Raw genomic sequence first — 26166 nt, forward strand, 5'->3', positions numbered from 1 at the left:
AATTAATAATTGTTTGGGTTAGATTGTATGGGCATAGCATTATAATAATATTAAAATAATGCCTCTGTTTTATGTATATTATTACGAAATCATATTTTCTTCCTTACCTTTAAAAATATTTTTTGAATTCGATTGCTTTGATTGACTTTTATTGCTAAATATTTTGTTTCATTGTGTAACTAACATTACCGGGGTCTTAAGAAAAGAAAAAAATATTTTTATAAATGACTTTAATTTTCCATTTACCTGGAATCGCTTAGATATTAAAAATTATTTATTTACATTTTTAATCAGATACTTAGTAAGTACAAATTACATAATATACATAGTTTGATTATATTGACACTAAGTAGACAAACATTTTGTTTAAACAAAAAGAACATTGAACAATGTTACTCACAGATAAATAATAATTTTGCTGTCAAGTGTCATGTTTAATTACTTAAATATATCTTAAACAACATTTGTGCAGAAACTAGATAATACATTCACAACTTACATAGTATTTTTACAACCTATATCACATTTCATTTTTTATCTATATGACAGTACAACACCTTTTATATTAAGTGTCTTAAATATTACGATAAATTACAGTGTGTACATTTTGTTATTAATACAGATTATAATAAATTCCAATAACGATAACTTATATAACAGAAATGAACAATTTGTAAAAAAAAATTGCACATTAAATTTTCTTAAGTTTACTGGAATATTTTCGGAGTTATATTTACAAAACTTATATGCTAACTCTGTAACCAAAGTCAATGAGAGATAAATTATGAATACATTAAAATGTACTAATCTCAAGTGAACACTAAAATTAAGTGAATACATTCATAATACATTTAATTTTGTAATTACAATATTGAGTTTGTATATTAATATTGTCAAGCGTTATTTACAATTTAGATATGTTATTTGAAGAGCCATTTAAATACAAAATGTATAAATACGAAATGTTAGTAACGTATCAAGTTGTTATTTGAAAATCAAGACACGATATAGTATTCCGAAACATCCAATATGTTCACACACTGCATGAGTTTAAAAAGCGAATAAATTTGCAGGCACTTTTGCCGCTTCAGTCTTTAATATGAAACAAAACTTTATTAATGTTCACACTGTCGTCTCTAAAGGGTCCGGAGATTGTCAACAAAAGCCATCCTTTAGGTCTGGGTAACCTAAATCAGGCAAAGCTTTCCTTGAACTTCTATTATCTGTTCGACTGCTTCTACCGCGGCCTAGACTTGCGTATCTTGTATCGCTCAATTTTTCTCTTTGAGCCACTTCATCATAATATCTTGCATCATTTAAACCTGCGCTATACTTTTGGCTCAGACTGTATTTGTCTATAGTAGCATATTTTTGTACTGTGGCGTATTGTTTGGCTGCTTCCGGTATGCCGTTAGCTTTTGCTCTATCATATGGTTCTTCTACTTGTAATGCTCCATCAAGACGTGCTTTAAATTCTTTGTCTTTTTTTCTTCTACGTTTGCATGCACAAATTGCTATCGCTACTGCACATATTAGTAGGCCTACGCCGGCCATCGCCGCAACGTACGGTGGAGGCAATGATATCCGAAACGAACAGTTAGAATCGTCTTCGTCGTATCCAGATGGGCAATGAGCGCTTCCATCACACCACAGTGTGAGTGGAATGCAAGCATTTAGTTCAGGACAACTGCAAGAAAAAACTTATTTGTAAAAACAGAATATTACTAAAACCAATATTTTATTTATTATTATATTAATTGGCATGTGTGACAGTATTAGATTGAAAAAAATATTACTAAAATTTTATGTTTTTGAAGTGAAACTTCTTTATCGGGGTTGGAAAAAAATTTAGTGTAACATTTTTTCGTTACGCGTCACATTTTTCCGTTACGCGCCATCTTTTGAAGTGAAACTTCTTTATCGACGTATGGGAAAAAATTTTAGCAGGTTACGCGCCATGTTGCTTTTTGAAGTCAAACTTCTTTATCGGCGTTGGAAAAAATTTACACACATTTGTCACATTTTTCGGTTACGCGCCATCTTTTTCTTGTCCCTACCACGGTTGATCCGAAGAGATTCGAAGCCATTAGTAACAAAAATATATAATAACGATAACAATGATAGTAATACTAATAATTCTATTACAATTAATGAAATTCTGTAATAATCTTAGTACTACATAGTAGTACAGTAATAAGTTAAAATGAAATAATTGTATTTGTATTCATGTCTATGATAATAAAAGCCTTTTGTTAAACTTTATCTAATTTAACTTTATTTAACCAATTTCTGTAAAGTTGCATATAGTAGATCATTTTTCGAAAAATAGGGTGATAAAGAAGTTCCACTTATTACGTGTGTACACCTAGTACACGCACACATTTTTTTTTTTAATTGTATACGTTACGCAAATTACGTTTAAATTGTATACGTTTTTGTATAGGTTTATATCCAAGCAACTTTTAAAACCTGAAAAGGCTAAAATCGGTGTAAAAAAACTAAAATTTACATAAAATTAAAAACTTACTGGTATCGGCAATCGAGAAGAACTGAAGATGGTAAAATAGTATTTTCTGGATCATTTTCTAACGAAGGCTTTTTCATAATCTCTATCCATTTAATTGAATAATCGGCTTGTTCATGTTGTAAGAAGTCTATAACAAAGCTTCTTGCATGTGGTTTCAGAGATGACTCTATAGAAGTTTGAGCTGAGTCCCATCCGGGTGAATAAAATTCCATCATGCTCGATGTATCGGGGCATATTTCCCTAAATCTACTTGTATCATACGCTTCGTATAAAAACAATCGATTTGGCGTGAGACATAACGATGAAGATCTATCGATTTCGTATCCAGGAATCTTTAAGTAAAGGTATCGACCTTGCATTGGAGTAACTTCGTCACCACCTGGCTCAATTAGCCACGGTCTATGCACACAAGCTACTTCCGCTTTTACACTCTCTGATATCACGTGCCTATCACTGACTATTTCTGGTAAAATCGATGTTTCTCTCCGGTCAAATAGTCTTATTTCACCACTGCTTCCTCTAAGTCGTCTTTCTCCCCAGCCAGTAGAACAAACAGTCTCATCCCCTGGTCCAGTTGGTATAAACTTATATTCACCTTCAAAACTAAAATCGTCATAATCTTCAGTAATGTTCATCATAGTAACAGTGAAATTGACTTCTATCACGGGAGCTGTTAACGTATGAATGTGTAGAGGTTCAGAGCGGTTTGTACAAAGGCAATCTCTTTTTATGGGGACTCCCTCCCATGGGTATTCAGTGATAATTATCTGCGCGAGGCCTTCACCTCCTATTGTCCTCTTGAGAGGTCTATTGCATATCCAACGGTTGGTTCTCGAGTCCTTATGAGTGCTACAATGCTTATTGCCAAAATTGTTGTTATTAAAAATTAATTGAACCCGCTCGCCGTATTTTGCTTCGAACCTAAAAAAATATTTGTTATAAGTTTAAAGTATAGCATCACTTTTGTATGAAATTAATATGAACATGTTACACGCTTTGTTGTAAAGTTTACGTACAATATCCCAAAAATAGAACAAAGGACAAACATGTAATTATTATCTTTTTAAAAACAAAAATAAAAGTGTAAATACCTCAATATACACGTAAGATTTTGAGCTCCACCGCGACCGTAATAAAATATCGCTCTCGGTGCTTGAAATCTTCCGGAGTACGTCTGGGCGGATTTAAAAACTCTATCACAGGCGGATTTTGAGTCCATCAATGGCTGTCCCTGTTCGCTAACGTCAACAAACTCGTAACGTAGAACAAATGACACAGGATACAGTGCTGATCCTTGGCGAAGTTCCTGAGTAAAACATTTGCATTAAAGAAGTCTGAAAGTTATTTTTTTCGATTTGATGAGTAAATTGTGTTATAAGATGAATTCGAGTCATATATATTATTTATGTTAAACCACATTTAACACATCATTGATATTATAACTTCAAATTAAGATTTAAACTTTTAAGCGGTTCCTGTTCTAATCATACTTTTTTCTTTATTCGTATACTATAAAATATTATTTACGAAATATCAAATTAAATTTGCTCATCGCTTAGAACTGCAGTACAAGTTCAAATATTTAGTTAGCAAACTGTAAAGTCCTTACTCTTCCATACTTAATATTGAATAACAAAGTAGTTTCTAACTTGGATAACTTGTTCCAAACCATCGCTCTAATATTAACACCTGCTCTTAAGAAATTTCATTATCACATGTGTTAATACATAAATTAACAAATGCATAATGGATAATAATACTACTGAACAATTATTAATATTGTAAACATTTTAACTGTAATTTAAGAAAATCAGTAATTACAAATAATAGTACTGACTAAAGTTACGTATGGGAAATTTGGTAGGACGTGAACTCATTTCTCTTTCAATAACATGGCGTTGTGTTCATTTAGGCGAGCCGAAGACATCCGTCAGGTTTTAGTGGGTAGGTGTGTAAATATTATGTCTGAGTCCCACATAATCCCTGCTGGAGTAAAATTCAGCAGGGATATGCGTAAAAGCATTTCCTGACGTTAAAAAAAAAAAAAAAAAAAAAGGTGATCAGTATCGGCCATACAATTATTATTTTACCAGGAACCGCTGCTAGGAGCTCCACTAGTTATATGCAACACCAATAAACCCAAAATGGCAATTAACTGTTGATTGAAATATTTTCCTAGTCACTATAAAATCTTCCCAACCGTATTTAAATATACTTATTAAAGCGTAGTAAAGATTTTCGAATTGGACCAAATTTATATAACATTTTAAAGTTAATGCGAAAACTAAAACCACAATTTAAGTGCCACAACTATTTGTTCGGCTTTGCACCAATTTTCTAGCGCTTTGCCATACTATAATTTTCACGTTAAATTATTAAACTCTACGTACCATAATTAGTTACACCACAACGATTCGGTTAGACCTTTGTTAGGTATTTTAATAAAATTTTGCATATAACATGCTTAAATTGTTGATTTAAAACCTATATGGTGATGAATATATTGTACTGTATACCTACTCGTAAATATTGGACTAATTAATTTATAATCAAACGTCCAGCCTTGCGATTCTGTATCTCACTTTACGAAATTGATATATTTTTGATATATATAATTGGCATTCTGATAAACAATAAACTACAAGCTCCCTCCTTATCAGAATGCCAAATCGTAAAATGACTGCTTCACGACGGATTTGAGCGCGACCGCCGCTGCGAAAACGGCTGTGCGAGTTCGAAAAGTGAGTTACAGAATCGCAAGGCTGGTCATTTGCACACGTGTATATGCTTTTTCTATCATATTCGAATAAGTGTAACATTTTAATTTTGTGATGTTTGAGAGGATAAAATAAAAATTTAGATATAAACACAGCGCACGTGCAGGGTTTAGATTCACGAGATCGAAATATCGATAAAACAAAATTTAATTAACGCTCCGTATGTATGTAATAACAGTATAAAAGATGTCAAATAAAACCTTTGTTAAAAATAAGGATATGAAAAGAAAAATAATGAGCTGTCTTTGATCGTAGAGACAGAACTTCGCAACTTGCGAGAGGTTTGTAGTTGAACTACTTACTTATTGAAAATGTTTACAGTTGCAGTACTCGTCACGCAACCGTTTGAATCAGCGCACCCTCAAACGCTTGGCGTGTGTGCGATTTTAGACTACAACTTCAGTTAAGCGAAAGCGATTTTATGTAATGGACGGAACATCTAAGAGTAAATATATTTTTATTGTAATCGTAATAACATCAACGAAATAAGTTTGTGTAAAGTTAAATTTGTTTTAATTTTCGTTTAAGTTTTATTAATTTTTTTACTATTAATATGTAGGTTAATAAATTGTAAATACTGTACATTTGATTGTTATGATTTGGTTTTAAGAACGATCCATTTATTTATAAATAATTTATTATTTGCACTTCCATTGTTGGTTTATTTTGCAAACGCTGGTCCGCTGCTTCCAAAGTACAAAAAAAGAACAGGTTTCAGACATGTTAGTCAAGTTTTATAAGGAAGAGATGTAATTTTTCGCATCACATTTAACTTTGGAGCGGATTACCAAGTATCATCTAATATAAACGACTCTTGTTTATTTATTTTGAAAAATTCTACCGCTCCCGCTATATTCAAAACACAGCCCTAATCCACAGTAACAAGTAAGGCAACGTGAAGTGTTCACGTGCCCGTTGCATTATTCACTATGGCGAGTGCAACGTGACTTATCTCCTGCGACTGTGAACTGACTGAATGAATGCATACTTATAGGCCTCTGTAACTGAGAGAATCACCAATGTATGCTCTGAATTTTCAAACAGCATCCACAGTATATAATCACAATTTTTTCCAACATCCAGAGATTGTTCTAAAAAATTTATCCGAAAATTTAATAGTAAACTCCACAATATAAAAGCTTTTTATGAAAAAAATGTGCAAAGTCAGACTTATTCCAGCTGCACTTCTGCAAATTTGTTCAATTTATTCAGAATTAACATTTTCCTGTCTCTTTATTTATTTATTCAAAGAGAAACTCATTGCTAATTGTACTTTCGTCACCGAGGAATGTAGTTGAAAGGAATGTAGTTTTATTGTACTTAAGTATGCTTAATATTCTATGAATAATAGCTGCTAAAAGTTCATTAAAATTTGCTTTTATAACTCTGACATGGTATATTAACGTTTTGTCTTAAATGAGCTGTAAATTCGTTACCGCGGTTTTAGCTTAATAAATAAGCTAAGAATGGTAATATTATGTATATCTGTAACTTGAAAACCTCTAGCAATATTAATATTATACTTGACCGCTGAACAGGTATCACATCTTTGTTATGGTTACTACGTCATCATATATTAAATATGAATGATCGAACATAAATAAAATGAAATATATATGATAACAAAAATATCGGTTCAGTAGTTCTAGTTCTACTCTGGTTTTGTAACACAGACAGGCAGTTACAAAACCAGTGGCGCTACAACATTTTACGTCTGGGCCTCAGATTTCTCTAACTGATTCGTGATCATTAACTTTTTCTAATAGGTACGTAGGTGATCAGCTTTCGGTGATTGACCGACGGCGTCGACATTTTGGGTCTAAGGCATGCCGGTTTCCGCACGTACGCGCAAATAGCTAGAAATTCTATTGGTGCACAGTCGGGGTTCGAACCTACAACCCCAAGGATGAGAGTTGCATGCTGGTAACACTAGGCCAACTCGGCTCTTGTTTGTGTACAAAAAAGTAAAAAAAGATGTGCCCAGCCGTTTTACCGCATTAATTCGGTCGTAGCGTGACTACTGTCGATAGACTTCCTCGATAGCCAGATTCTGAGATCGGGTTCAATAAAATAAAATATAAGCAAATAAAATGGACATCACTTTGCTGTTTAGGGTCTGTTTCACAATGTATAGATAAAGTACCAAATAGCTATGCAACACATAAATTATTTGGAAGATAAATTGTGCTATTTGACATTCATCGGACTCATAACTTATGAAGGACTTTATGTGACGATTAGCACTATCTGACAGTTGTGAAACGCAACAATAGTGTTTATCCTACCAATAAGTAATAAATAGCTAATTTGGAACTTATGTAGAACTTATCCGTATAAAACAGACCCTAAATGTCAAAAAATTGTAATGTTCTTAATACGAAATAAATATCTTAAGCCATACTCGTATATAGGATTGGATTACATACATAATATCTTACCAGGAATATAATAACAAAGCACTTTCAATGGTTGTCACGTAGCAGACGCAGAATATGTTTGGACGATTTGTCGTATGTCGTATTGTTGATATATCACTAAACGTGTGCAAGCAATTTCATACAATGTGATAGAATTGCAGACTATGCAGGATTGTATAGATTTATGGGGTTTTCTTAGCTTTATGTACAAAGGATTATTTACCTTTAAAATTACTCGTGGAGGAAGGAAGGTGAACTTATCCTACAACCTAACAATCCTAAAAATAATCTTTTTAAGAACAAAAAATAGTATATATTTTCATTATGGTACTTTGACATGTCCCGAGCCCGGAATTAATAAATAAAAAATGTTATTTGCACCATCTGTCTCTTAGTATCACAGCGTGAACAAAGTTTGACAGAAAGAGACAAAGAAGTACCTAAGTTAAAAAAGTGAACTGACTGAATTAAAGTCTATATCGAGCATTTAAGATTTTATTATTATTCATAAACTAAGCTTTAGGTCCGAAAATCTACGATATATTAGATGCAGCTACATACTTACTGAAAATAAAACTGTATGGACTGTCTAAACAAATCGTAAATGCTTTAACAATTCCTGTTCAAATGTACTGTAATATTTTTGTCGCTGCTTTTTTACGCTACTTAAAGATTATTTATATATATATATGGTTTAAAGATATGCAATACTGACAGTATAGTTGGATGCATCTTAAATACACAGGGAAAAACTAACGAGCCACTAGTAAAACAACGTAATAGATTGCAATCTTGTCTGTGAAAAGCGTTGGGTTGACTACCAGCCCTGTTTGTGCGTTACATTTTTCAACGGAATTGCTAGTCATACAGGCACGCTATGCATTCCTGAGTTACCCGAAACGAAGGCGCAATATCTAATGAATGAAGCCAACAATAGCTTCTTTAGATATTCAAGAGACTTCGTATTTATCATGAATACGATATTGCAATATGAAGTTTAGATTATGCTGAATTCTTCTAATCTATGTCATCAGTTATTATTTGGTCGAAAGCGATCCACGAACCTTCTACCAATGCTAGCCATGATATGCTCATTTTAAGTAAATATTAGAATTAATGATTTGAAAATCTCATAAACCTTGAAAATGAAATCATTGTATATTTTAATTTTAACTGCATACAAATAAAAATTTCGCCACTTAATTTCGATAGTGAGTATTAAATTAACAATTTAAAGAAATAATGAGATCGAATCCCTTGTAATCCCTGTGAAATTTCATCATTTATAACTAGAGCGAAACTTATCAATTTCGGAATCAACAAAACCGACAATTAATTATAAATTCTCGCAAATTAATTAAATTCAAGCATGTGTTACATTAATTGTAGCCCACAAGTCTGGTTGACGTACTATCAGCACACACGGTATTGAAATAGAGACTGCTGACTCCTTACCTACTAATCTAAACATCTTCATTAGTATAATTTAATATGCTATAACCTTATCGATATTGCTTTAAGTAAATCATGTCTGTAATAGTTAAATTAAAACAAAAAAATCCTAAAACATTATGTTTGTGCTCGCCGTCCACACTTATTTCCGAGGGCACAAATTGGTTCTAGTTTGTGGTCTTTTCTTTCTTATGTGTACCTAATTAGTGCGTCTATAAATAGATAAATAACAAAACTAACTAACTAATTGATAAAACTACACTTTCATATTTAAGCACCTGTAGAGCCTTCGTTGATTGATAATAAAGAGTTGTTAATCAGGATATCGGTAACTCTGGAGACATTTGTTTGAAACCGGCTGAAATGTGTAGTGCATTTTCTAAGTGCGAAATTTATTCTTGCATAAATAAAGAGTTATATATGTATAAGTTTAACTTATTTTATATGTTATGTAGTTTTCCACATCTTGAACTCACCTTTTATCATTTAATTTTTCTTTAAAAGGTAACTTAGGGTAAGGTAAGCGATAAGACCGCCCGATGCCCTTATTGTTATTTAATTATTATTATTTTTACTGTATAAGTGTTAAACAATAAGCTATTATATACGAAACCTAAATATAAAAGAAAAAAAGCCAAATAGCTCTTAGACATAATAAATATCAATAAAGTTAGCGCAGAGGTGTATCATGCCTCTACGAGATTGAAAAAAAATAGAAAAAGAAATCAGTGAATTAGCAACAGTAGAAACTAGTGGTAAACCACTTGCTGACGGTACATAATTGATATAGTGAATGTTGCCACAAATGCATCTTATGTGTTGGCGATTCTAATGCAAAACCCTAGTCCTAAATGGATTTGATGAGATTCTGATAAGATTTACTGATCTGATTTGAAGTTTACTGTGCCTGTACTTTGGAATTGTACCAAAATATATAGGATGAATTTTTAAAATTTAGAAAACACATGGCATTTAGTTATATAAAATTTAGGAAAGGGAATGCCTATAACTTATAGTATACTTCGGAAAGTTTTTCTATCCACGGCTCTCTTTTAATTAACCTTAAAAGTCATATATATCCCAATTATCATCTCTTTATTGAAAGAAAGATACGTTACATAGTAGCAAAAATTATATTAAGTCAATAATAGAAATCACCCACACAATTAACCATACGTGGTAATCTTACAAGAACGATTACTTCACATCAAGAATAAATCAATTATAATACCTACTGATAGTACAAGAGAGATTAGTTTATAAATGGTTGCGATGGATTTATAGGTAGAATCATTAGTGTCCCGCAGACCATTATTGCTACAACCACTTGAATTGTTTAATAATATAAATAATGTGATAAATTTGCGTTTATGATGTTAAAGAGGTTTTTTGGTGCTACGACGTAGCGTTATCGCGGAAGCTACACAACGATATTACGTAACACGTGCAAGAAAATATGGTGAATATGAAATCTTATTAAAGTGTCCTTTCCTTTGACAGCACACTATTTTGTAACCAAAATATTTTTAGATAGCCTTAAAGTTTTGGCCTACTATTAAGTGAAAAAATCACTTTAATCTGTTTAATTTTGTTATGGTTCCGTAAATTATATAGCAATTGCGCATTTTCAGTCCTAAAGTGTCATTTAAATCTATGTATAGACAGTATAATTTTCTAAAATTTTCATGCAAATTTAACTGTAATTTGTATTTAACTATATTAAAAACTAAAGGGCATTTTATAAACGTATTATTTTTCTGTTAAGTTTTGAAACTTACTTCATAAATAAAAGATCATAAAGCGAACCTGTAATATTGTAAGTGCTGGTCCAGAAGTGATGTAACTCTCAGATGGTGCGCAAGGTCTGGTTGCTCTCGTGGCGTTTGAGAGAAGGGCGTGGTCACATAGTCGTGGAGATTCTTCGCGACAAAACGATCCCAGCAGCAACTTCTTGTCGGTCATATCCAACTAAAGAGAAAAAAGAATCTTTTAAGTTTGTTAGTATTAATACGTGATACTTTTTTTTACTAATATTTTTACCAAAGAATTGTGTTCGCTTATTTATTAATAACATGCATTCGTTTTGCGTCGCTCGATAGGTTGTTAATGGCATGATTATAAAAAAAGGGTGCGTGTACTTATGTACGCGCGTAAGAAGTTATACTTCTTTAGCATTATTAAAAATAGTTTTTAATGAAATAATTAATTACAATTAAATAATCAAAGACTGGAAAAGGAGTCATTATAGTCAATAAAGTTCAGTTTACATATGAAAAATTTAATAAATAAATATTTATTATTATTCTCGTACATTAAGTGTAACATAAATTCTATTATTATTCGAATGCTGTTATTAAATAATGTCCAATGCCGTAGCATCTTCCGTGTGCAACTTCATTCTGTTAATTTTGTGTCACGGTACGCGCGCATCGTAAAATTTCACTCTCATCAATTTTTCATAACGCAATTTCATAAGTATAACTTCAATAATATTTTACATTCTTGGTACACTTGCTGTGACACAAGTATGCTATAGACAAAACCTTCAGTAGCGAGGCTTATAGTACGTTTAAGGTGTAACATTATTATCGTCATACAATAAAATATTATACACATAAAAGAAATGGCTTTGTTTATCCAAATCATAATTTAATTTACACACTCCGACGCTTATTCGATATTGTTGACATAAAAAAGATGTAAAATCCTCAAGTTTGTTTTACAACTTCACGTAAGATAAACGTAAAAGAGAAGTACGGGGGAAGTAAAACGTAAATACGTACCAAGGAGAAAGTTTGAAAACAAATAAAATTGTAACAGATAGCACAAAATTATTATAATCGTATTTGGGTTGAATATTTATTCAATACAATGAACCAACGTCAAATTCGTTTATTTTTACCACAATATTAACAACACCACATTCTTATACGTCCCAATAATGACAAAAAACTCGGATCACGAAGAAGTTATCCCTATGCGTTAGTAAGAATAGTCCAATGGTGCCACAACCCAATCTGGGTCATGGCTGCGGATTGGATCGCATCCACATCTTTCAGAACTCTTATTTTTATATAGACAGGTGATCAGGCTTCTGTACATAATACATATCATATTTTTAGGTATATAAGACCATTCAAGTTAGCCTTTACCATAGGAGCAAGTATTGATTGTGTAGAATGAAACTGTGTGTGATTCTAACGCGCGTTTAGACTCGCACGATTAATACACTAGGCTACCTGGCATTTTTGATACTACGCTTAGACTGCTCTAAGCGTAGTATCAAAAATGTTAAAGATTTTTTAAAAAGCCAGCAACGCATTCGCGAGCCTTCTGGCAGGGGTATCATTAACATCAGATCACCCTCCTGCCCGCTTGTCTATGTTGTATAAAAAAGAAGTTTAAAGTTTTCTGAAAGTAATATACAGTTATATAGTATAGTTATTTGGAAGTCACTGCTTTTAGCAGTAAGACAATTAATCATTTGCCTTCATTGATTTATCTTAATTTTCTCTTGTTACATGTTATAGTGTGAAGTGCTATTATTATTATTATAAGCTACTATAAACTTATATATAAGCTGCAATAGTATACTTAAAACGCTTAAGAAATATATAATCAATATAAAAACTACTCTCTTCTAAAGAATTGATTCTATAAAATAGAAAATCGTGTTCTCAAAATTTTAGATATTCTTAAGCTAAAAGACGTTAGTTAGTATATTACGCAAGGGAAATCAAAACATTTATGTCTATGGTGATATTACTTGCTATGAAATATTCCTAATACTGAACAACACAACGTTCAATTACAGTGTATAAACACACGTTTCATGTAACGTCAGCCACGGCTTAATTATACGTATCGATTGACTTAAATAAGTACAGTTTGTACTGTAGAAATATCGATTTAGATTTAATCTAGGTAGTAATAACCGTATCTAGCGTTTTCATTGTGAAACTTAATCCCTGTTACATATTGCTACAATGAATAACCCAGTTCTGGAAACCAAGGGATTCATACTGATAGCGTGGAAACATTAAAATAACCTATTTCTGCTGACTTCGATTTTACAGATGGATCTCAAGTAGTAGCAACCAGTAGGAATGTATTTATTTATTAAAGTAATTTTCACCTATGAAAAACTGAACAAATTTCACTTTTCTGGTATTGATGAAATAAAAAATTATTTTATTAATTTTAAATATTAATTTATCAATTATTTTATAAAAGTATTTTAAGTTATAAGCAGTGTATAGTTTTAACATATGTTTGACATTTCGCTTGTCAACAAACTCGATAGGTTACTGACATCGTCGAGGGTCTTTGGGGTAAGCATTTCCCTATAACTTTTATCGTTATTTTCGGGACTTAAATTTAAAAGTAATATTTTTTTCATTTTATAGACAGTAGGTAGACAGCGATTTTTAGATTTGACACATGCCGGTTTATGCACAAGCGAGTGTTAGATGCGCACATGCACAGCCGCAATCGACTTTAAGCAAGAGTGTCGCATTCTGAAGCCAGGCTAACACTGTTATTTTAATAGAGGCATATTACTTCAAAAATAATGTGTAGTTACCGACAAAATCATCTGTTTCTCAACTCATATAGTTTTCGCAAAGTCAATAAAATAGGTTATACCTTCAAAAAAACTAACGTGATTAATAGATATATTGTGTATTGACATCCATCTGTAACGAAATACAGTTTTCTGCTAGTTGCTATTCAAAAATGAACTTCACAACTCAGGTATTTCTTGACACAGAAAACTTTTGATTAAAGTGCTAACAAAAACTTGTGCTCATCCGAACTGAATGCAATAGGAATGTCGAGTGAATGAAAACACCGCACTGCAGAGCAAGTAGGAAAGTGTTCAGACACATTAAAGAAAATTAATGTTTGGCTCCAACGTCAAGTATAGGTAGTTGGCAAAGTGCTACGAGGAACTAGACATTTTTATCGAGTGCGTAGCGTACAGCCGAAAGTAGTAGTCTCAATAAATAAAAGCTAATACCGACCTTGTAGATTTGTTATAATGTGCCGTGCTCTGAAATCTTTATTTCTTCAACAAAACTTAGCCGAAGTACATCTTTAATTGCAAGCAAACGTAATAAATATTTAACAATGTTGTAATTGTAATTGAGTGCACAAGATGTTTACTACGTTTGGGCTAGTTGTAGTGATGCAGAACTGTAACATCTACCCTCCGTACTTGTTACAAACTGTATGACAGCGGAGTAGTGCGGCCACCTCGTTGCCGCTAAGTGGGGCGCGCGTAGTATGCGTAACTAAAATGCCTTTTTTAGATCTGACATACATTCATAATTTTTGGGGCTCAAACAACCCGTGCCCTCGCAATATTTTCCTTAAACGTCAGTGTTAACTGCGAATAATGTTGCAAAGGTGGAGAGCCAACTCACTACTGCGTAAACATAATGATTTTATTTAGAATGTTCTCGAATTAAAATTCGATTGCTAGGTTTATAACGGGATATTAAAAATCACTCTTGCTTTATATTGTTTATCAAAATTAATAAAGAACTAAATTAGTATATATCTGGAGTTCAGGAAGATATAATGAATGTTTTAATTGTGTAAAACATATTTATGACATTCAATCAGTACCTACTTTACATTTATCCCGTAATAAGGTATATAGATTTAACCTACCTTTCTATCGAGGTCAGCATCTGGAGCCGCCCCATCCCAAATGGTTAGTTGTGAAGAGCAGTCCTTTTGTTGGTCAAAGCCAGCCGGCTCCGTTCCCGCCGCGTGGTACTTCACAAACGAAACCCACACAACTTCGTTAGGACGACCCTGTAAGAGCACTTTTGTTATTTGCTAAGAAAAACGTTAACAGAACAATACACTTAAAATGTCTTACAATAAAAGTAACAATGGAACATCGTTAACAATTTATGGTAAAAACTTCATAATGCAACTGTTTTATAACGCAAATAACAAAGTTGGTTAAAAAATATAAATTAAAAACTGAAGAGCGTTTTTTCATGTTTGACAACTGACATCTACTAGTAATGTCAAGATGTCATGTTGATGTTTGACAGTTGAAAATCAATAATTGTCAATTTGAATATAGAAAAAATATATTAAATAGATAGTGAAACTGAGCCCTTTATGCCTACGGTGTGGGTAGTACATAAAGGCCATAGATAGTTTCACAGTTTCCCGTGACTGATAAATAACGTGTGTATCTGTTTAAAAAAAAATTACAATAACGATAAGTTATTAATAGTAGAAAACATGTATGTGGAACCAGCTGCCCACTGAAGTATTTCCGAACCAATTCGACTTAGGGACCTTCAAAAAAAGAGCGCACCAATACTTGAAAGGCCAGCAACGCATTTGCTAAAAAATATGAGTGAAGTCAATGTTACTTATTACTGCTAAATTATACAATGTTATGGATTTTCGGTTAAGGTAGTCAATGAATGTGTTGTTAATTTTTAAAGTTATCCTTCTTTAGGCGCGTTATGAAAAATTGATGAGAGAATTTTACGATGCGTGACACAAAATTAACAGAATGAAGTTGCCCACGGAAGATGCTACGGCATTAATACGGCACATAATTTAAAAACAACATCCGAATAATAATAGAATTTATGTTACATTTAATGTAAAAGAATAATAATCAATATTTATTTATTTAATTATACAAATGTAAAATGAACTTTATTGACTCATTTTCCAGTCTTTGATTATTTAATTGTAATTAATTATTTTTATTTATGTGTCATAAAAAGTGGTTACAATGTATAATTCAAAAGGCCTCTGCGGTATTCAGTTCGTTATGAATAGCAAAGTGAAAATCATGAATAGGTAACGTTAAATATAAAATCTCTACAACATCTTCACTCAATCATCAAATGTTTTAAGGTTCATAATAATTCAAAACATCTAAGGCAGATAAATCAAGATATATTGTGGAGATCTCGGATTAAAATAAGCCAAGAAACAAAATACGATGTCTGTTTGAGAAAGGTAATTCTGGCTCGCATTACTCTGAATGGGTACTATTCATCTTAAGACTTGGATTATACCGTATTAAAAACGAGAATTTACATACAAAATGCTGTATTTTCGAAGTTTAAGGGTCCCTTCTCGGTTTTATCGTTGTTCACGTGTTTTTAAAACAAAATTGCGATGGAATCATTGCAAATAAATCAAGTTCAGATGTTTTATATTTAATTATCAAACACTTTCATTACATTGAATATCCATATAACATAATTTATTTTTATTTATTTGATCAACGGTATTCCTACAGCTACTTATTAAACTATATTCAAAAAATTACACTGTACACAATAGCCAAAACGAAATACACATTTAAACATAATATGTACATATAGTGTATCATTTGAAGTGTGTTATAGCGTATTCATTGTATGATGGTAAATGTAGTTATTAATTAATTATAATTAAGGGTATAGACAAAACACAGAATTCAATTTCAATACATTTGAAATTGTTTTGCATGAATTATTTGATATAGTGTCAAATGAACCTAAAATAATTTTAACCAGCAAATTGATAAGTAATGTTCAATTATTCCACTTATTTATATCAATTTATTAGAAAATAATTAGTTGATTAGTTTAAATTAAATATTATTGTGTTCCTATATTGCTGAATTCTATGTCGCTGACAAAGGTATAAAATTAATTCTATTTCGATTTAATACTACATTAATTTTATTTACTCTGGTAATAGTGGTATTGGATAATTAATTTAAAATTCACTCTTTTCAAAATACATATTTCAATTTTCCAATTATTTTTAAGCGAATCAGCGAAATAGCAATTATACCGTTAATAAGTTTGTATAGCTTAAGTTTCAAATTGAAATTATGGTTATTTATTAACTTAAATAGTTAAGGAAACTAAATTTATAATCTTTAATAAAATGGCAACACAAAGATCTATCTAATTATTCAATTAAACTAATCAACCATTTTGTTTGTATCAATAACAATAATACAAAAAGGTAGACATTTCTCAATACTGTGAAATTCAAAAATAGAACTAACCTGAAAGTAGTAAGCGCAGGAGGTATTAGGAGGCAGGGAGTGTCGTGGATTACGTAGCACGCCACTCGTCCTGTCAGAGGAGCGTAGAACGAACCGGCAGCGCCCATCCGTGCCCACGTACGAGTGGGAATCTTTGTCCACGTACAACACCTGTCGGCGATTTGATTCTGTTACTACGTGATATCGAATGTATGTTTAAAACTTTTAGAAAAAGATTTGGAAAGATCAAGAAGCAATGTCTTTATTAAAAACCTTTGAAAATTTTAAGAAAAAATACATTCAAATGACTATGTTTAAACAAGAATTGGTTACAGAATAATAAAAACAAATATATATGGGCAATATGTATGGGCCAGCTAATTTACTAATTGACTGATGTTATATCTAAATTTAAAAAAAAAACATGTCTGTCAGTGAATTGATGTATTTCATTTTTTGACGTGACAACGTCTTATAATTCGATGGAGCTCTGAGGCTCTTTCTGAGGCGTTCCATTTAAAATTGACATAATTGTATTTATGCGTACAAAATATAAATGTAACTTGATCAATTCAATTGTGATTTCCATTTACCTCCTTCTCTATATCCATACAAAATACCTATCAAACAAATAAAATTTAATTTTTTTTTTGAAAAATGCAACCATCCCATCAATATTTTTTATGACGTTGTCACGTTCAACTATCGTCAGTAAACCGACTTTACAGACAACCGATTTTTATTACATATTAAAGGTTGTTTCAACTAAAACTCTTGTATGGGACAATTTTTTTTTAATTCTTTCAGAACTAACCTGTACTTCAAGTTCAAATCCTGGCAAGTAGCTTAATGGTACGGGATGAAATGGATTATCATAAGGCGATGTATGAAACTCGAGCAGCATTTTTGGACTTCTGCTGATGATATCTGGTACAGCATCGCCACCACAAAGCCGCACTAGTACTGGTGAATCTCTCGTTGGTCCATCCCAAACCGTCAGGTAGTCTTGGACTACATTGCATTGGTCCCAGATTCTGTTACCATTAAACAACAATGTACATGACTAAATTATACATATTGCAAATATCCTACCAAATTCAATAAAGCTTTGTTCGGCCATCTTGTCATGGTTGAACAAGAAAGATTCATGCATATTTAAAGAGTATAAATATAGAAAGGTAAGCTCGTTGATAAAATTTGAGGCTAAAGTCAGAAATATTTACACGAAAACGAAAAAAAAAGTTAGGTAATCCTTTAACCAATGCGTGAATGAAATATATGATATTTTTACAAAGAATATATTTAAAGAAGATCGTTCGTCACTTAAAAATAAACCCCGGAAATTATCATTCAAACTTTTCCATTTATGAAGTCTTTTTAACTGAATGTCGGCGGTAGTCAAACCAATATTATTGTAATTAAGGTAAAAGATCGATATTACTTACTTTAGTACGCGTTGACTCCTATCGTACTTCACTATTTGGTCTTTGATATGTATTTTATGACTATTCGTTTGCCTCACTGCCAATAGGACATGTTTGTCAGCTGGTATCTGAAAAATACATTCCTATTAGCTTCACTATAACTATTGTTACTAACTCACTAATCAATCAATGGACTGTATTTGTCTGATTAATAAAATTATTATTATTATAAAATTATTCTAAGGTAATTTTTCTGATATTATATCAAAAAAAACCTCTTATCATAAACTTGAATGATAGGCCTTCATAGAAATGTTTCCTCTATAGATTGGACTTGAATTCGTGTATGCAGTGATGTTTGTTATTTCGACTATGTGTTTGCGTGTTATTCCCACGAGAATGTAAGTGCGTGCTCCTATTTAACCATGCCTCGTACTGATAGAGGACAAGTCTTTGTTTATAATTTATGTTGTTATTGTTAATTACATAAGATGTCATGTGGAACATGGTGTAATGGTTGCAGCTCCTTACAAACGTTGTGTAAAAAAAATGGCGATTAAAAAGAGTGGCGGAGAGTTTATTGTCAGTTCTTGTCTTCCGTTCTACGCCCTTGATTTGAGAACTGGCTAAGTGTAAAGTTAGAAGAATTTCATATACATTTTTTTTTTGACGATCATAAGTGTACAATGTGTTACCTATAAGATTAAATGATTTTTGAATTTGAATTTACTATAGTACTGAACCGAAAAATCACGCATCTAAAACAAAAGGCGAAACATTTTAAGTCAAAAAAGCGGAGCGAGTATATAAAAAAGTTAGAACGAAATGACGATACAAATCTTAAGTCGCGTTAAGATATGTATCTTCCTTCCGAGGACTGGTGAGAAGTTTGCATTAAATATTAAAACAGCAACAACCATACTCATACATTTTCATACTTGTAAAACATAAAGGTTATCTGTGTGAAACTTAATTCAGCTGTGACTCGAGGCATAGTTAAAAATCTATTGAATTGATTTAGCTTACAAACATCGACCGCAAACATCATCAAACAACATCATCTATTAGTCGCTAGAACATGGTGACGGTCCAACATCTTTATATTTTGGTATGCTTGTAAAATTAGGAAATGTTATCTGTGTCCAGAAAAACTAAATTGTATCACCTGTAACCGAATCATCTTGCAAGTTAAATGTGCTTACGTCACAAATGCTCGTACATTCATAATGCGAATCTCATACCAAGCCCGGGTGTAAATTTTAAATTAAATATTAATACAAACAGCCACATCAACCACACGAGCGATTGTCGGGCCTCCGCTCCTTCTGAATTCGTAAACGGTTCAAACCTACGCGTACGAATTATTTCGCTTTTGTTTTTTATTGCCGGGTCAATTATACGTCCACGGATATTTATAGCTGGGTAAATTCGTTTTGTCTATAATAACATTAACACAAAGGTTTTATTTAATGCATTTTAGTGATACGTCATACACACAGTATATGAATAGGAATATTATATAATTTATGTTCTGAAGATTTTTTGTAAACTTATTAATTAGTAATATAAACTTAGATAATTGATCATCACAGATTTGAAGTAAATTTGACACGTGTCATCAGAATGTATAAAAAATATGAATATTTTTAGTAATTTATTCTATTCTGAATATATCTCCCGAATGGGTAGGCCGAGACAACGGATCTCTTCCTACAGTCCTGACACCTCTCTCGCTTCATCCACTTTCATGACACTCACCATGCACGCTTATCAGTTATGGAAACTTTTAACTTGTCCCTTCTCTAGTAACTCCTGGATTTGGTCCAGGTTTGTCCGACAAGACCTATCTAACCCAACTTCACTATCCTTACACACCTTGTACATTCCACTTGTAAGCCCCTTAAGTATATGAATATATTATAATGAAAATCTTCAGAAGGTTTTTCATCAATAATTATCTTCAGCTACATATTTTACATTTAATTCGTAACTAAAGATCATTATGATACATGTAGTATATGTAGTTGTCTGGTGAATACAAATATTACATTTCCAAATATCATGTAACATCGTTACGTTAGTAATCAGCAAACTAATTTAATAACTAGTACATACAAACTTTGCGAACCGCGTATCTTCTCAATATCTAATTTATTATGAGTAAATAAGCTTATGTGCTTCACGATTTCTAATGAATAGGAATACGTATCGAAGTTTCTTATAATATAAAAGTTATTATAGAACGCAACTGTTTTTTTCAATAGTTTCTATGCTCTCATGGGATATTTAAGAATGTTTTATTTTAGAGTCAAAAACTCTAACTCTTACAATAGGTCGTGGGGTAGAGGTCGGGTCTTATTCATTGCTTATTATGTCTGTCGTACGACCAAATGATGTTTCCGCTACTCGAATCCAAACCTGTGGATTGAAAACTATCAACTAACGCCCGAACTCAATAACCTATCTCAATCCATAATCCACCATGAGATAGTAATCTTAATCCAAATGTTGTAACAAGTGTGCCAATAACCAATCGACGGATTGTAATAGCCATCTGTCGATACAAGCTATCCATGGGAGGTCGTATCGGTCGGTGTCTGTGGATAGACCTTTGTATGGAAATGACAGTTTACGAAAGCTCGATTTTAACAGTTAATTATTTTAACAGATTTTAACTTACACCAGTTTTTTAAATAAATAAACATCTGTTTGTTATGTTTTAAACATACACATGTATATTTTAATGTTATTTGTACGGTTTTATTTACTTTATTTGGTTTACATTGATTATCAAATATTAGTGAAAACGGTAAAATGCAACGACAAAGAGCATTTTATCCGTCGCCAAAATTGCATTGTCTTCGTAGGGTTTGGTTATTGGGATGCAGATAGGAGATCGATCGACTGTCACGGTCTGAACTCAGATTGTTTTCAATCTGAGATTGTGGATTGATTATTGGGTTCGGGCGGTAATCATGCTGGTTTTTGGTTTCTTAAAAGTAACTTTTAACATATATAAGACAAATCAGCTAGTATAAAAGCAAATAGTAATAAGTTTCCATAGTTTTTATTCACGTCGATTATATATAGAACAATTGTCTTGATAGTAATAGCATACAATGAATTTAATTCCCTATGGGACAATGGAATTGTCTTTTCGATAGAAGCATAACTTTGTCTCACCTTAGTATGCTCAATGCGATAGGTGCACGTCGCGTTCCTCGGGTACACTCCAGGGAAGTTAGGAGACTGTATCCTACATGCTCTTAGGTCGCAGTCACTCAGTATGCGGTCGCAGTACGTTCCAGGTACCCCCTCCCCCCTCCACGCCCCCACCGTCGTGTTACCGAAGCGGAGTCTAGCGTCGCTACGTCTTAGAAACTTGTAAGCCAACTTGAAGTCGAAATTGTATCCAACGCCCTAGAAATTCCGTAATTAGAATAATTTCAATCGTCATGTCATTGTGTCTAGACAGCTAATAGCAATTCAATGGGCTTAGGTTATAAGTTCTTGCTGTAATTACGAGACAAGACGTTATCTAAAATATATATGGTTTCTTTAATGTCTTTTGCCGACTAAAACTGCTGTAAGGCACTTCAAAGCCGCATTGTAAAGATTGTATTAGATTTGTGTTTATATTAGTTAGAAATGTGTAGTACCAAAGATAATAACATAAGTAACGCCTTCATAGTGTAGTGATTGAGTGATATTATTTATTCATTGAATTTTTTCTTGATTAGTCCTGGAGGAATACTCAGAAAACAATTGTTTATAAAGCACCAAAGGCTATTTTTTAATATTATTATACTAAAAATTTTGCATGGTTTATAGCATCTTAGTTTTTACGAGAAAATAATTTAGGTATTGTTTTATCAAATAAATATCAATTTCCGGTTAATTTTCCCTTTACAATATACGTTATTATTCCGTTGAATAACATAAATGAATATAGCAACCCTTGTAAAGATAATGAAATTATGGAATATTAATATTTAAACATTAATTTCCTACTCGATCCGAAACAGATTATTCGAGCAATTCAGGATTTCAAACAATTATCTGCTAATTTTCCCCGGTACTGTTTGAAATGACGAAATTTAATCAGTGGAGATATTTGAAATCTCTGAAGGATTTAAAGGGGTCCTAAAATTAAATCGCCATTAACATTATCAAGTTATTGTATTTGTCTCTCGTGATAGGGCTGGAATATAGAAACTTATTTATTCATTACCTATATATAGGTATGACATACACACATATATTATGTCGGCGTACAGCCGGTGTATCGTGATACCCCATCTTGATACCCTCAAGCAAAGAAGCACTTGCTTCCCCTTGTTTTTTTATTATTATTATTTCTTGTTCTCAGTCGGTCGTAGGTTCGTACCCCGACTGTGCACTAATGTACTTTTTTATTTATGCGCGTATTTAACACTTGTATATATAATATATTCTTAGTTAATCGAAACTACTAATATATGATAATAGTATATTGGCGCCACAATGCTATATAAGTCCAGTCCTGCGATTCTGTAACTCACTTTTCGAACTCACTCAGCGGTTTTCGCATCGGCGGTCGCTCTCAAATCAGTCGTGAAGCAGTCATTTTATGATTTGGCACTCTGATATACAATAAACTACAAGCTCCCACCTTTTCAGAATGCCAAATCATAAAATGACTGCTTCACGACTGATTTGAGAGCGACCGCCGATGCGAAAACCGCTGAGTGAGTTTGAAAAGTGAGTTACAGAATCGCAGGGCAGATCTTCAGTTTCTCTCATTTTGTTTTGTGTGCAAGTAGGTGAGCTTTTTGTGCAAAGTAAATTTTTCCCTTTAATGTTGTATATTATTGGCTAAATACTTAAACAATATAGTTAGGAAAAATTATTATATAATAATTAAACTATTACGTTAAATTATGGAGATTTAAATTGCATTCGGTAAAGTTTTCAAATAAAAGAAATTCGTTTCTTCTAAATAGTCTTAAATATTCTTATCTAATAAGTCATATGTTCAATCGTTCGTCATCAATGGACGTTTTTAGTACGTACACCTTTAACACTCACTCTTACGACGAAGGAAAACATCGTGAGAAAACCAGAATGCCTTATATTCAAAACTTGCCAATTAATATCACAAACCAGATAAAGTATTGTGAAACCAAGACTAAGGGTTGTAGCGCCACTTTTATTTAAAAATACTTACTGAATTTAAATTACATATTGTTACTTAATGAGGAAAACGGCAGCGTTTACCTGTAAAAGTGAAATCCCATCGCAAATCCCTACAATTTTATAGAATTAATAGGAACAAATTAGCTTACCCTTGGGTGTTCCTTAATAATCTCTTAATTAATTGATCGTTACACATAATAGCTAAAATAAGATAAAGGGGCCAGTGAACCGGTAAAATTAGGCTGATGTGAAATATTAGTCAAGTCAGTGGCACAGTATGCTTAAATCAGTAGTGTCATTATTATAAAATGTACTGTAAGCATCAATTTAAATTAAAAAAAAAACCCGCACTATAAAAAGTTATTCAAAAAAGAACATTTCCTTTATTTTTTTTTGTTATTTACACACATATATAGAGTATTTACAATACTCTTAACCTACATAGTAATAATAATAATTAAAAATTGATAAACAGAAAACTAAAATAAAATTAACAGGTTTAGTGTCTGTGGCAGCATTTCCTCGCTGTATTGCGATACTTATTCGTTGAGCGAGGAAAGCACCAGCTCGGTCACCGGTAATATTTACCAGGTGCCAACTTAAATCTTTAATCTGCGTCTGTGCACCTGAGCATCCAAGAGTCTATATTACTTTTCTTTTTAATATACTCAATGGATCAGAAAGAAATATACTTTATTACATAAAAAAAAAGAATGTTCAGTTAAAAAAGAAAGTACACTAGGATTTCCTGTCTCGTGGGCAGCTAGTCTCTTCCATTTGACATATTAAAGAATTTAAGAGATTTAATAAATCTTCAATCTTTTTAGCAATTGTTAATTATTATGATAGTACTGATTGGCAGATCTTCGTCTACTCATTTTCATTAACAGAAAATACTTATCAGGTCATCACAGCTTATAACATCGACAAAATCTATGTATTTCTTAACTGACAAAAGTTAAGATTAAAAAGTACAACAAAGTAAACTTGTAAATAAGTGAACTTACTCGAATGTTAATAACCTACATAAACAAATTGGCTTCAAACAAAGCGTTTATATAACATCGGCCTACTGTCCTCATTATCCTGTATTACAAGCGTGAGCACTGTTAGTTACGTCATGTCATTGAAACAAGGGGTTGCTTAGTAAGCTCTTAATGAAGATAAATACCGTTGTTCATTTATATGGATTAACTTTGCAATGTGCTGAAACTGTTAATTAACGTTTCATGTCGAAGCTAAAATGTATGAAAGGATCACCGGTAACACGCTACTTCTAGATCAGTTCAAACAATAGCTACCCGACTGTATGTCTAGTTAAAAGCTTCAAATATTGACTGTTTCGTTTAGGCAAATATAATTGGGCGAAATTAAAGTATCGTGTGTGCGCAGTTAGTACAACATAGTTATGTAGGTTTGGAATAAATTAATTGAACCCGCAACCCGTTCGACCCTGAACAAATTGGTGATTGTTCAATAGTTTCAAATAGTTTGATACTCTCGTTTAGCGTAAATTTGGTAAATTAAATTTAAACAAAAGGCTAAATTTATTTTCTTATATCCTTCAAAAATATGACATATCTCAAAAATTACTCAACCAATTTTAATGAAACTACAATTAACTTAACAATTCAGATATGATTTTCGAGAAATTTAGTGACCCAAAAATTATTCAATTCTAACAAAATCACATACTGACAACCACCATTTTGTAGTGTACATAGATGCCATATATTTTCTTTCACACTTCACCGATGTATTATCAATATTTTCTTATTTTTACATTAAACCATTACCTGTTGGCTCAATCGGTCCAGTCTCAGCGTCATATTGATGGAATTTGATTCACTGAAATACACTGTATAGCCCCAAGCTGAACCGCACCACTGTCCCATAGGCGGTGATGGGCTGCTCTCCACAATCGTCATATGCCCATCTGGACACCCATCCGACGTGAACGACACGAATTTACCCACCGTGAACGTGTCGAATGTTAGCTGCAGAAAAAAATACCTTCTTATTACGGGAAGGGTGTTAGAAATTGGACATATAAATCTAAGTGATTTTGTGAAAACTTCTTTAGCGCCGTTGTACACTTTTTTTTGGAATGGGTAAAAAATGTTAAACTCGCGTCAGGACACGTGACCTGATCAAAAATTCGTAAGACGGATGGAGACAGCTGGCGCGGCGTATTAAATGTAATATATAAATTGTGTTTGTGTACGATAGCGCAATAAATAAATATTGTATTCTACCACATAAATGATAGTACTTTTATACTGATAGCTAAAACAATTCCTGCAAAATTATTCCCTAACTATTCTAAAATATCAAAAATGCACAACGTTAATATTCAAATTTTTAC

The 26166-nt window shown here is 32.3% G+C and overlaps 1 protein-coding gene across 1 annotated transcript in view; it reads right to left on the minus strand.

The window, feature by feature from the left end:
- Positions 1 to 223: 223 nt before the first annotated feature.
- LOC125048694 overlaps positions 224 to 26166 on the minus strand; it is a 68986-nt gene continuing 43043 nt past the window's right edge. Inside the window, exons 4-13 of the mRNA XM_047647522.1 lie at positions 25598 to 25798; positions 21810 to 22046; positions 18648 to 18754; positions 18017 to 18236; positions 17224 to 17373; positions 14847 to 14993; positions 10980 to 11141; positions 3619 to 3833; positions 2528 to 3448; positions 224 to 1687 (exon numbers count right to left, since the gene is read on the minus strand). Of these exons, the coding sequence (XP_047503478.1) occupies positions 1156 to 1687; positions 2528 to 3448; positions 3619 to 3833; positions 10980 to 11141; positions 14847 to 14993; positions 17224 to 17373; positions 18017 to 18236; positions 18648 to 18754; positions 21810 to 22046; positions 25598 to 25798 (2892 nt within the window). The 3' untranslated portion in view covers positions 224 to 1155. The remainder of the gene's footprint in view (positions 1688 to 2527; positions 3449 to 3618; positions 3834 to 10979; positions 11142 to 14846; positions 14994 to 17223; positions 17374 to 18016; positions 18237 to 18647; positions 18755 to 21809; positions 22047 to 25597; positions 25799 to 26166) is intronic.

This window comes from Pieris napi, chromosome 4 (genome assembly GCF_905475465.1).
Source record: "Pieris napi chromosome 4, ilPieNapi1.2, whole genome shotgun sequence".
Classification (NCBI taxonomy): Eukaryota; Metazoa; Arthropoda; class Insecta; order Lepidoptera; family Pieridae; genus Pieris; species Pieris napi.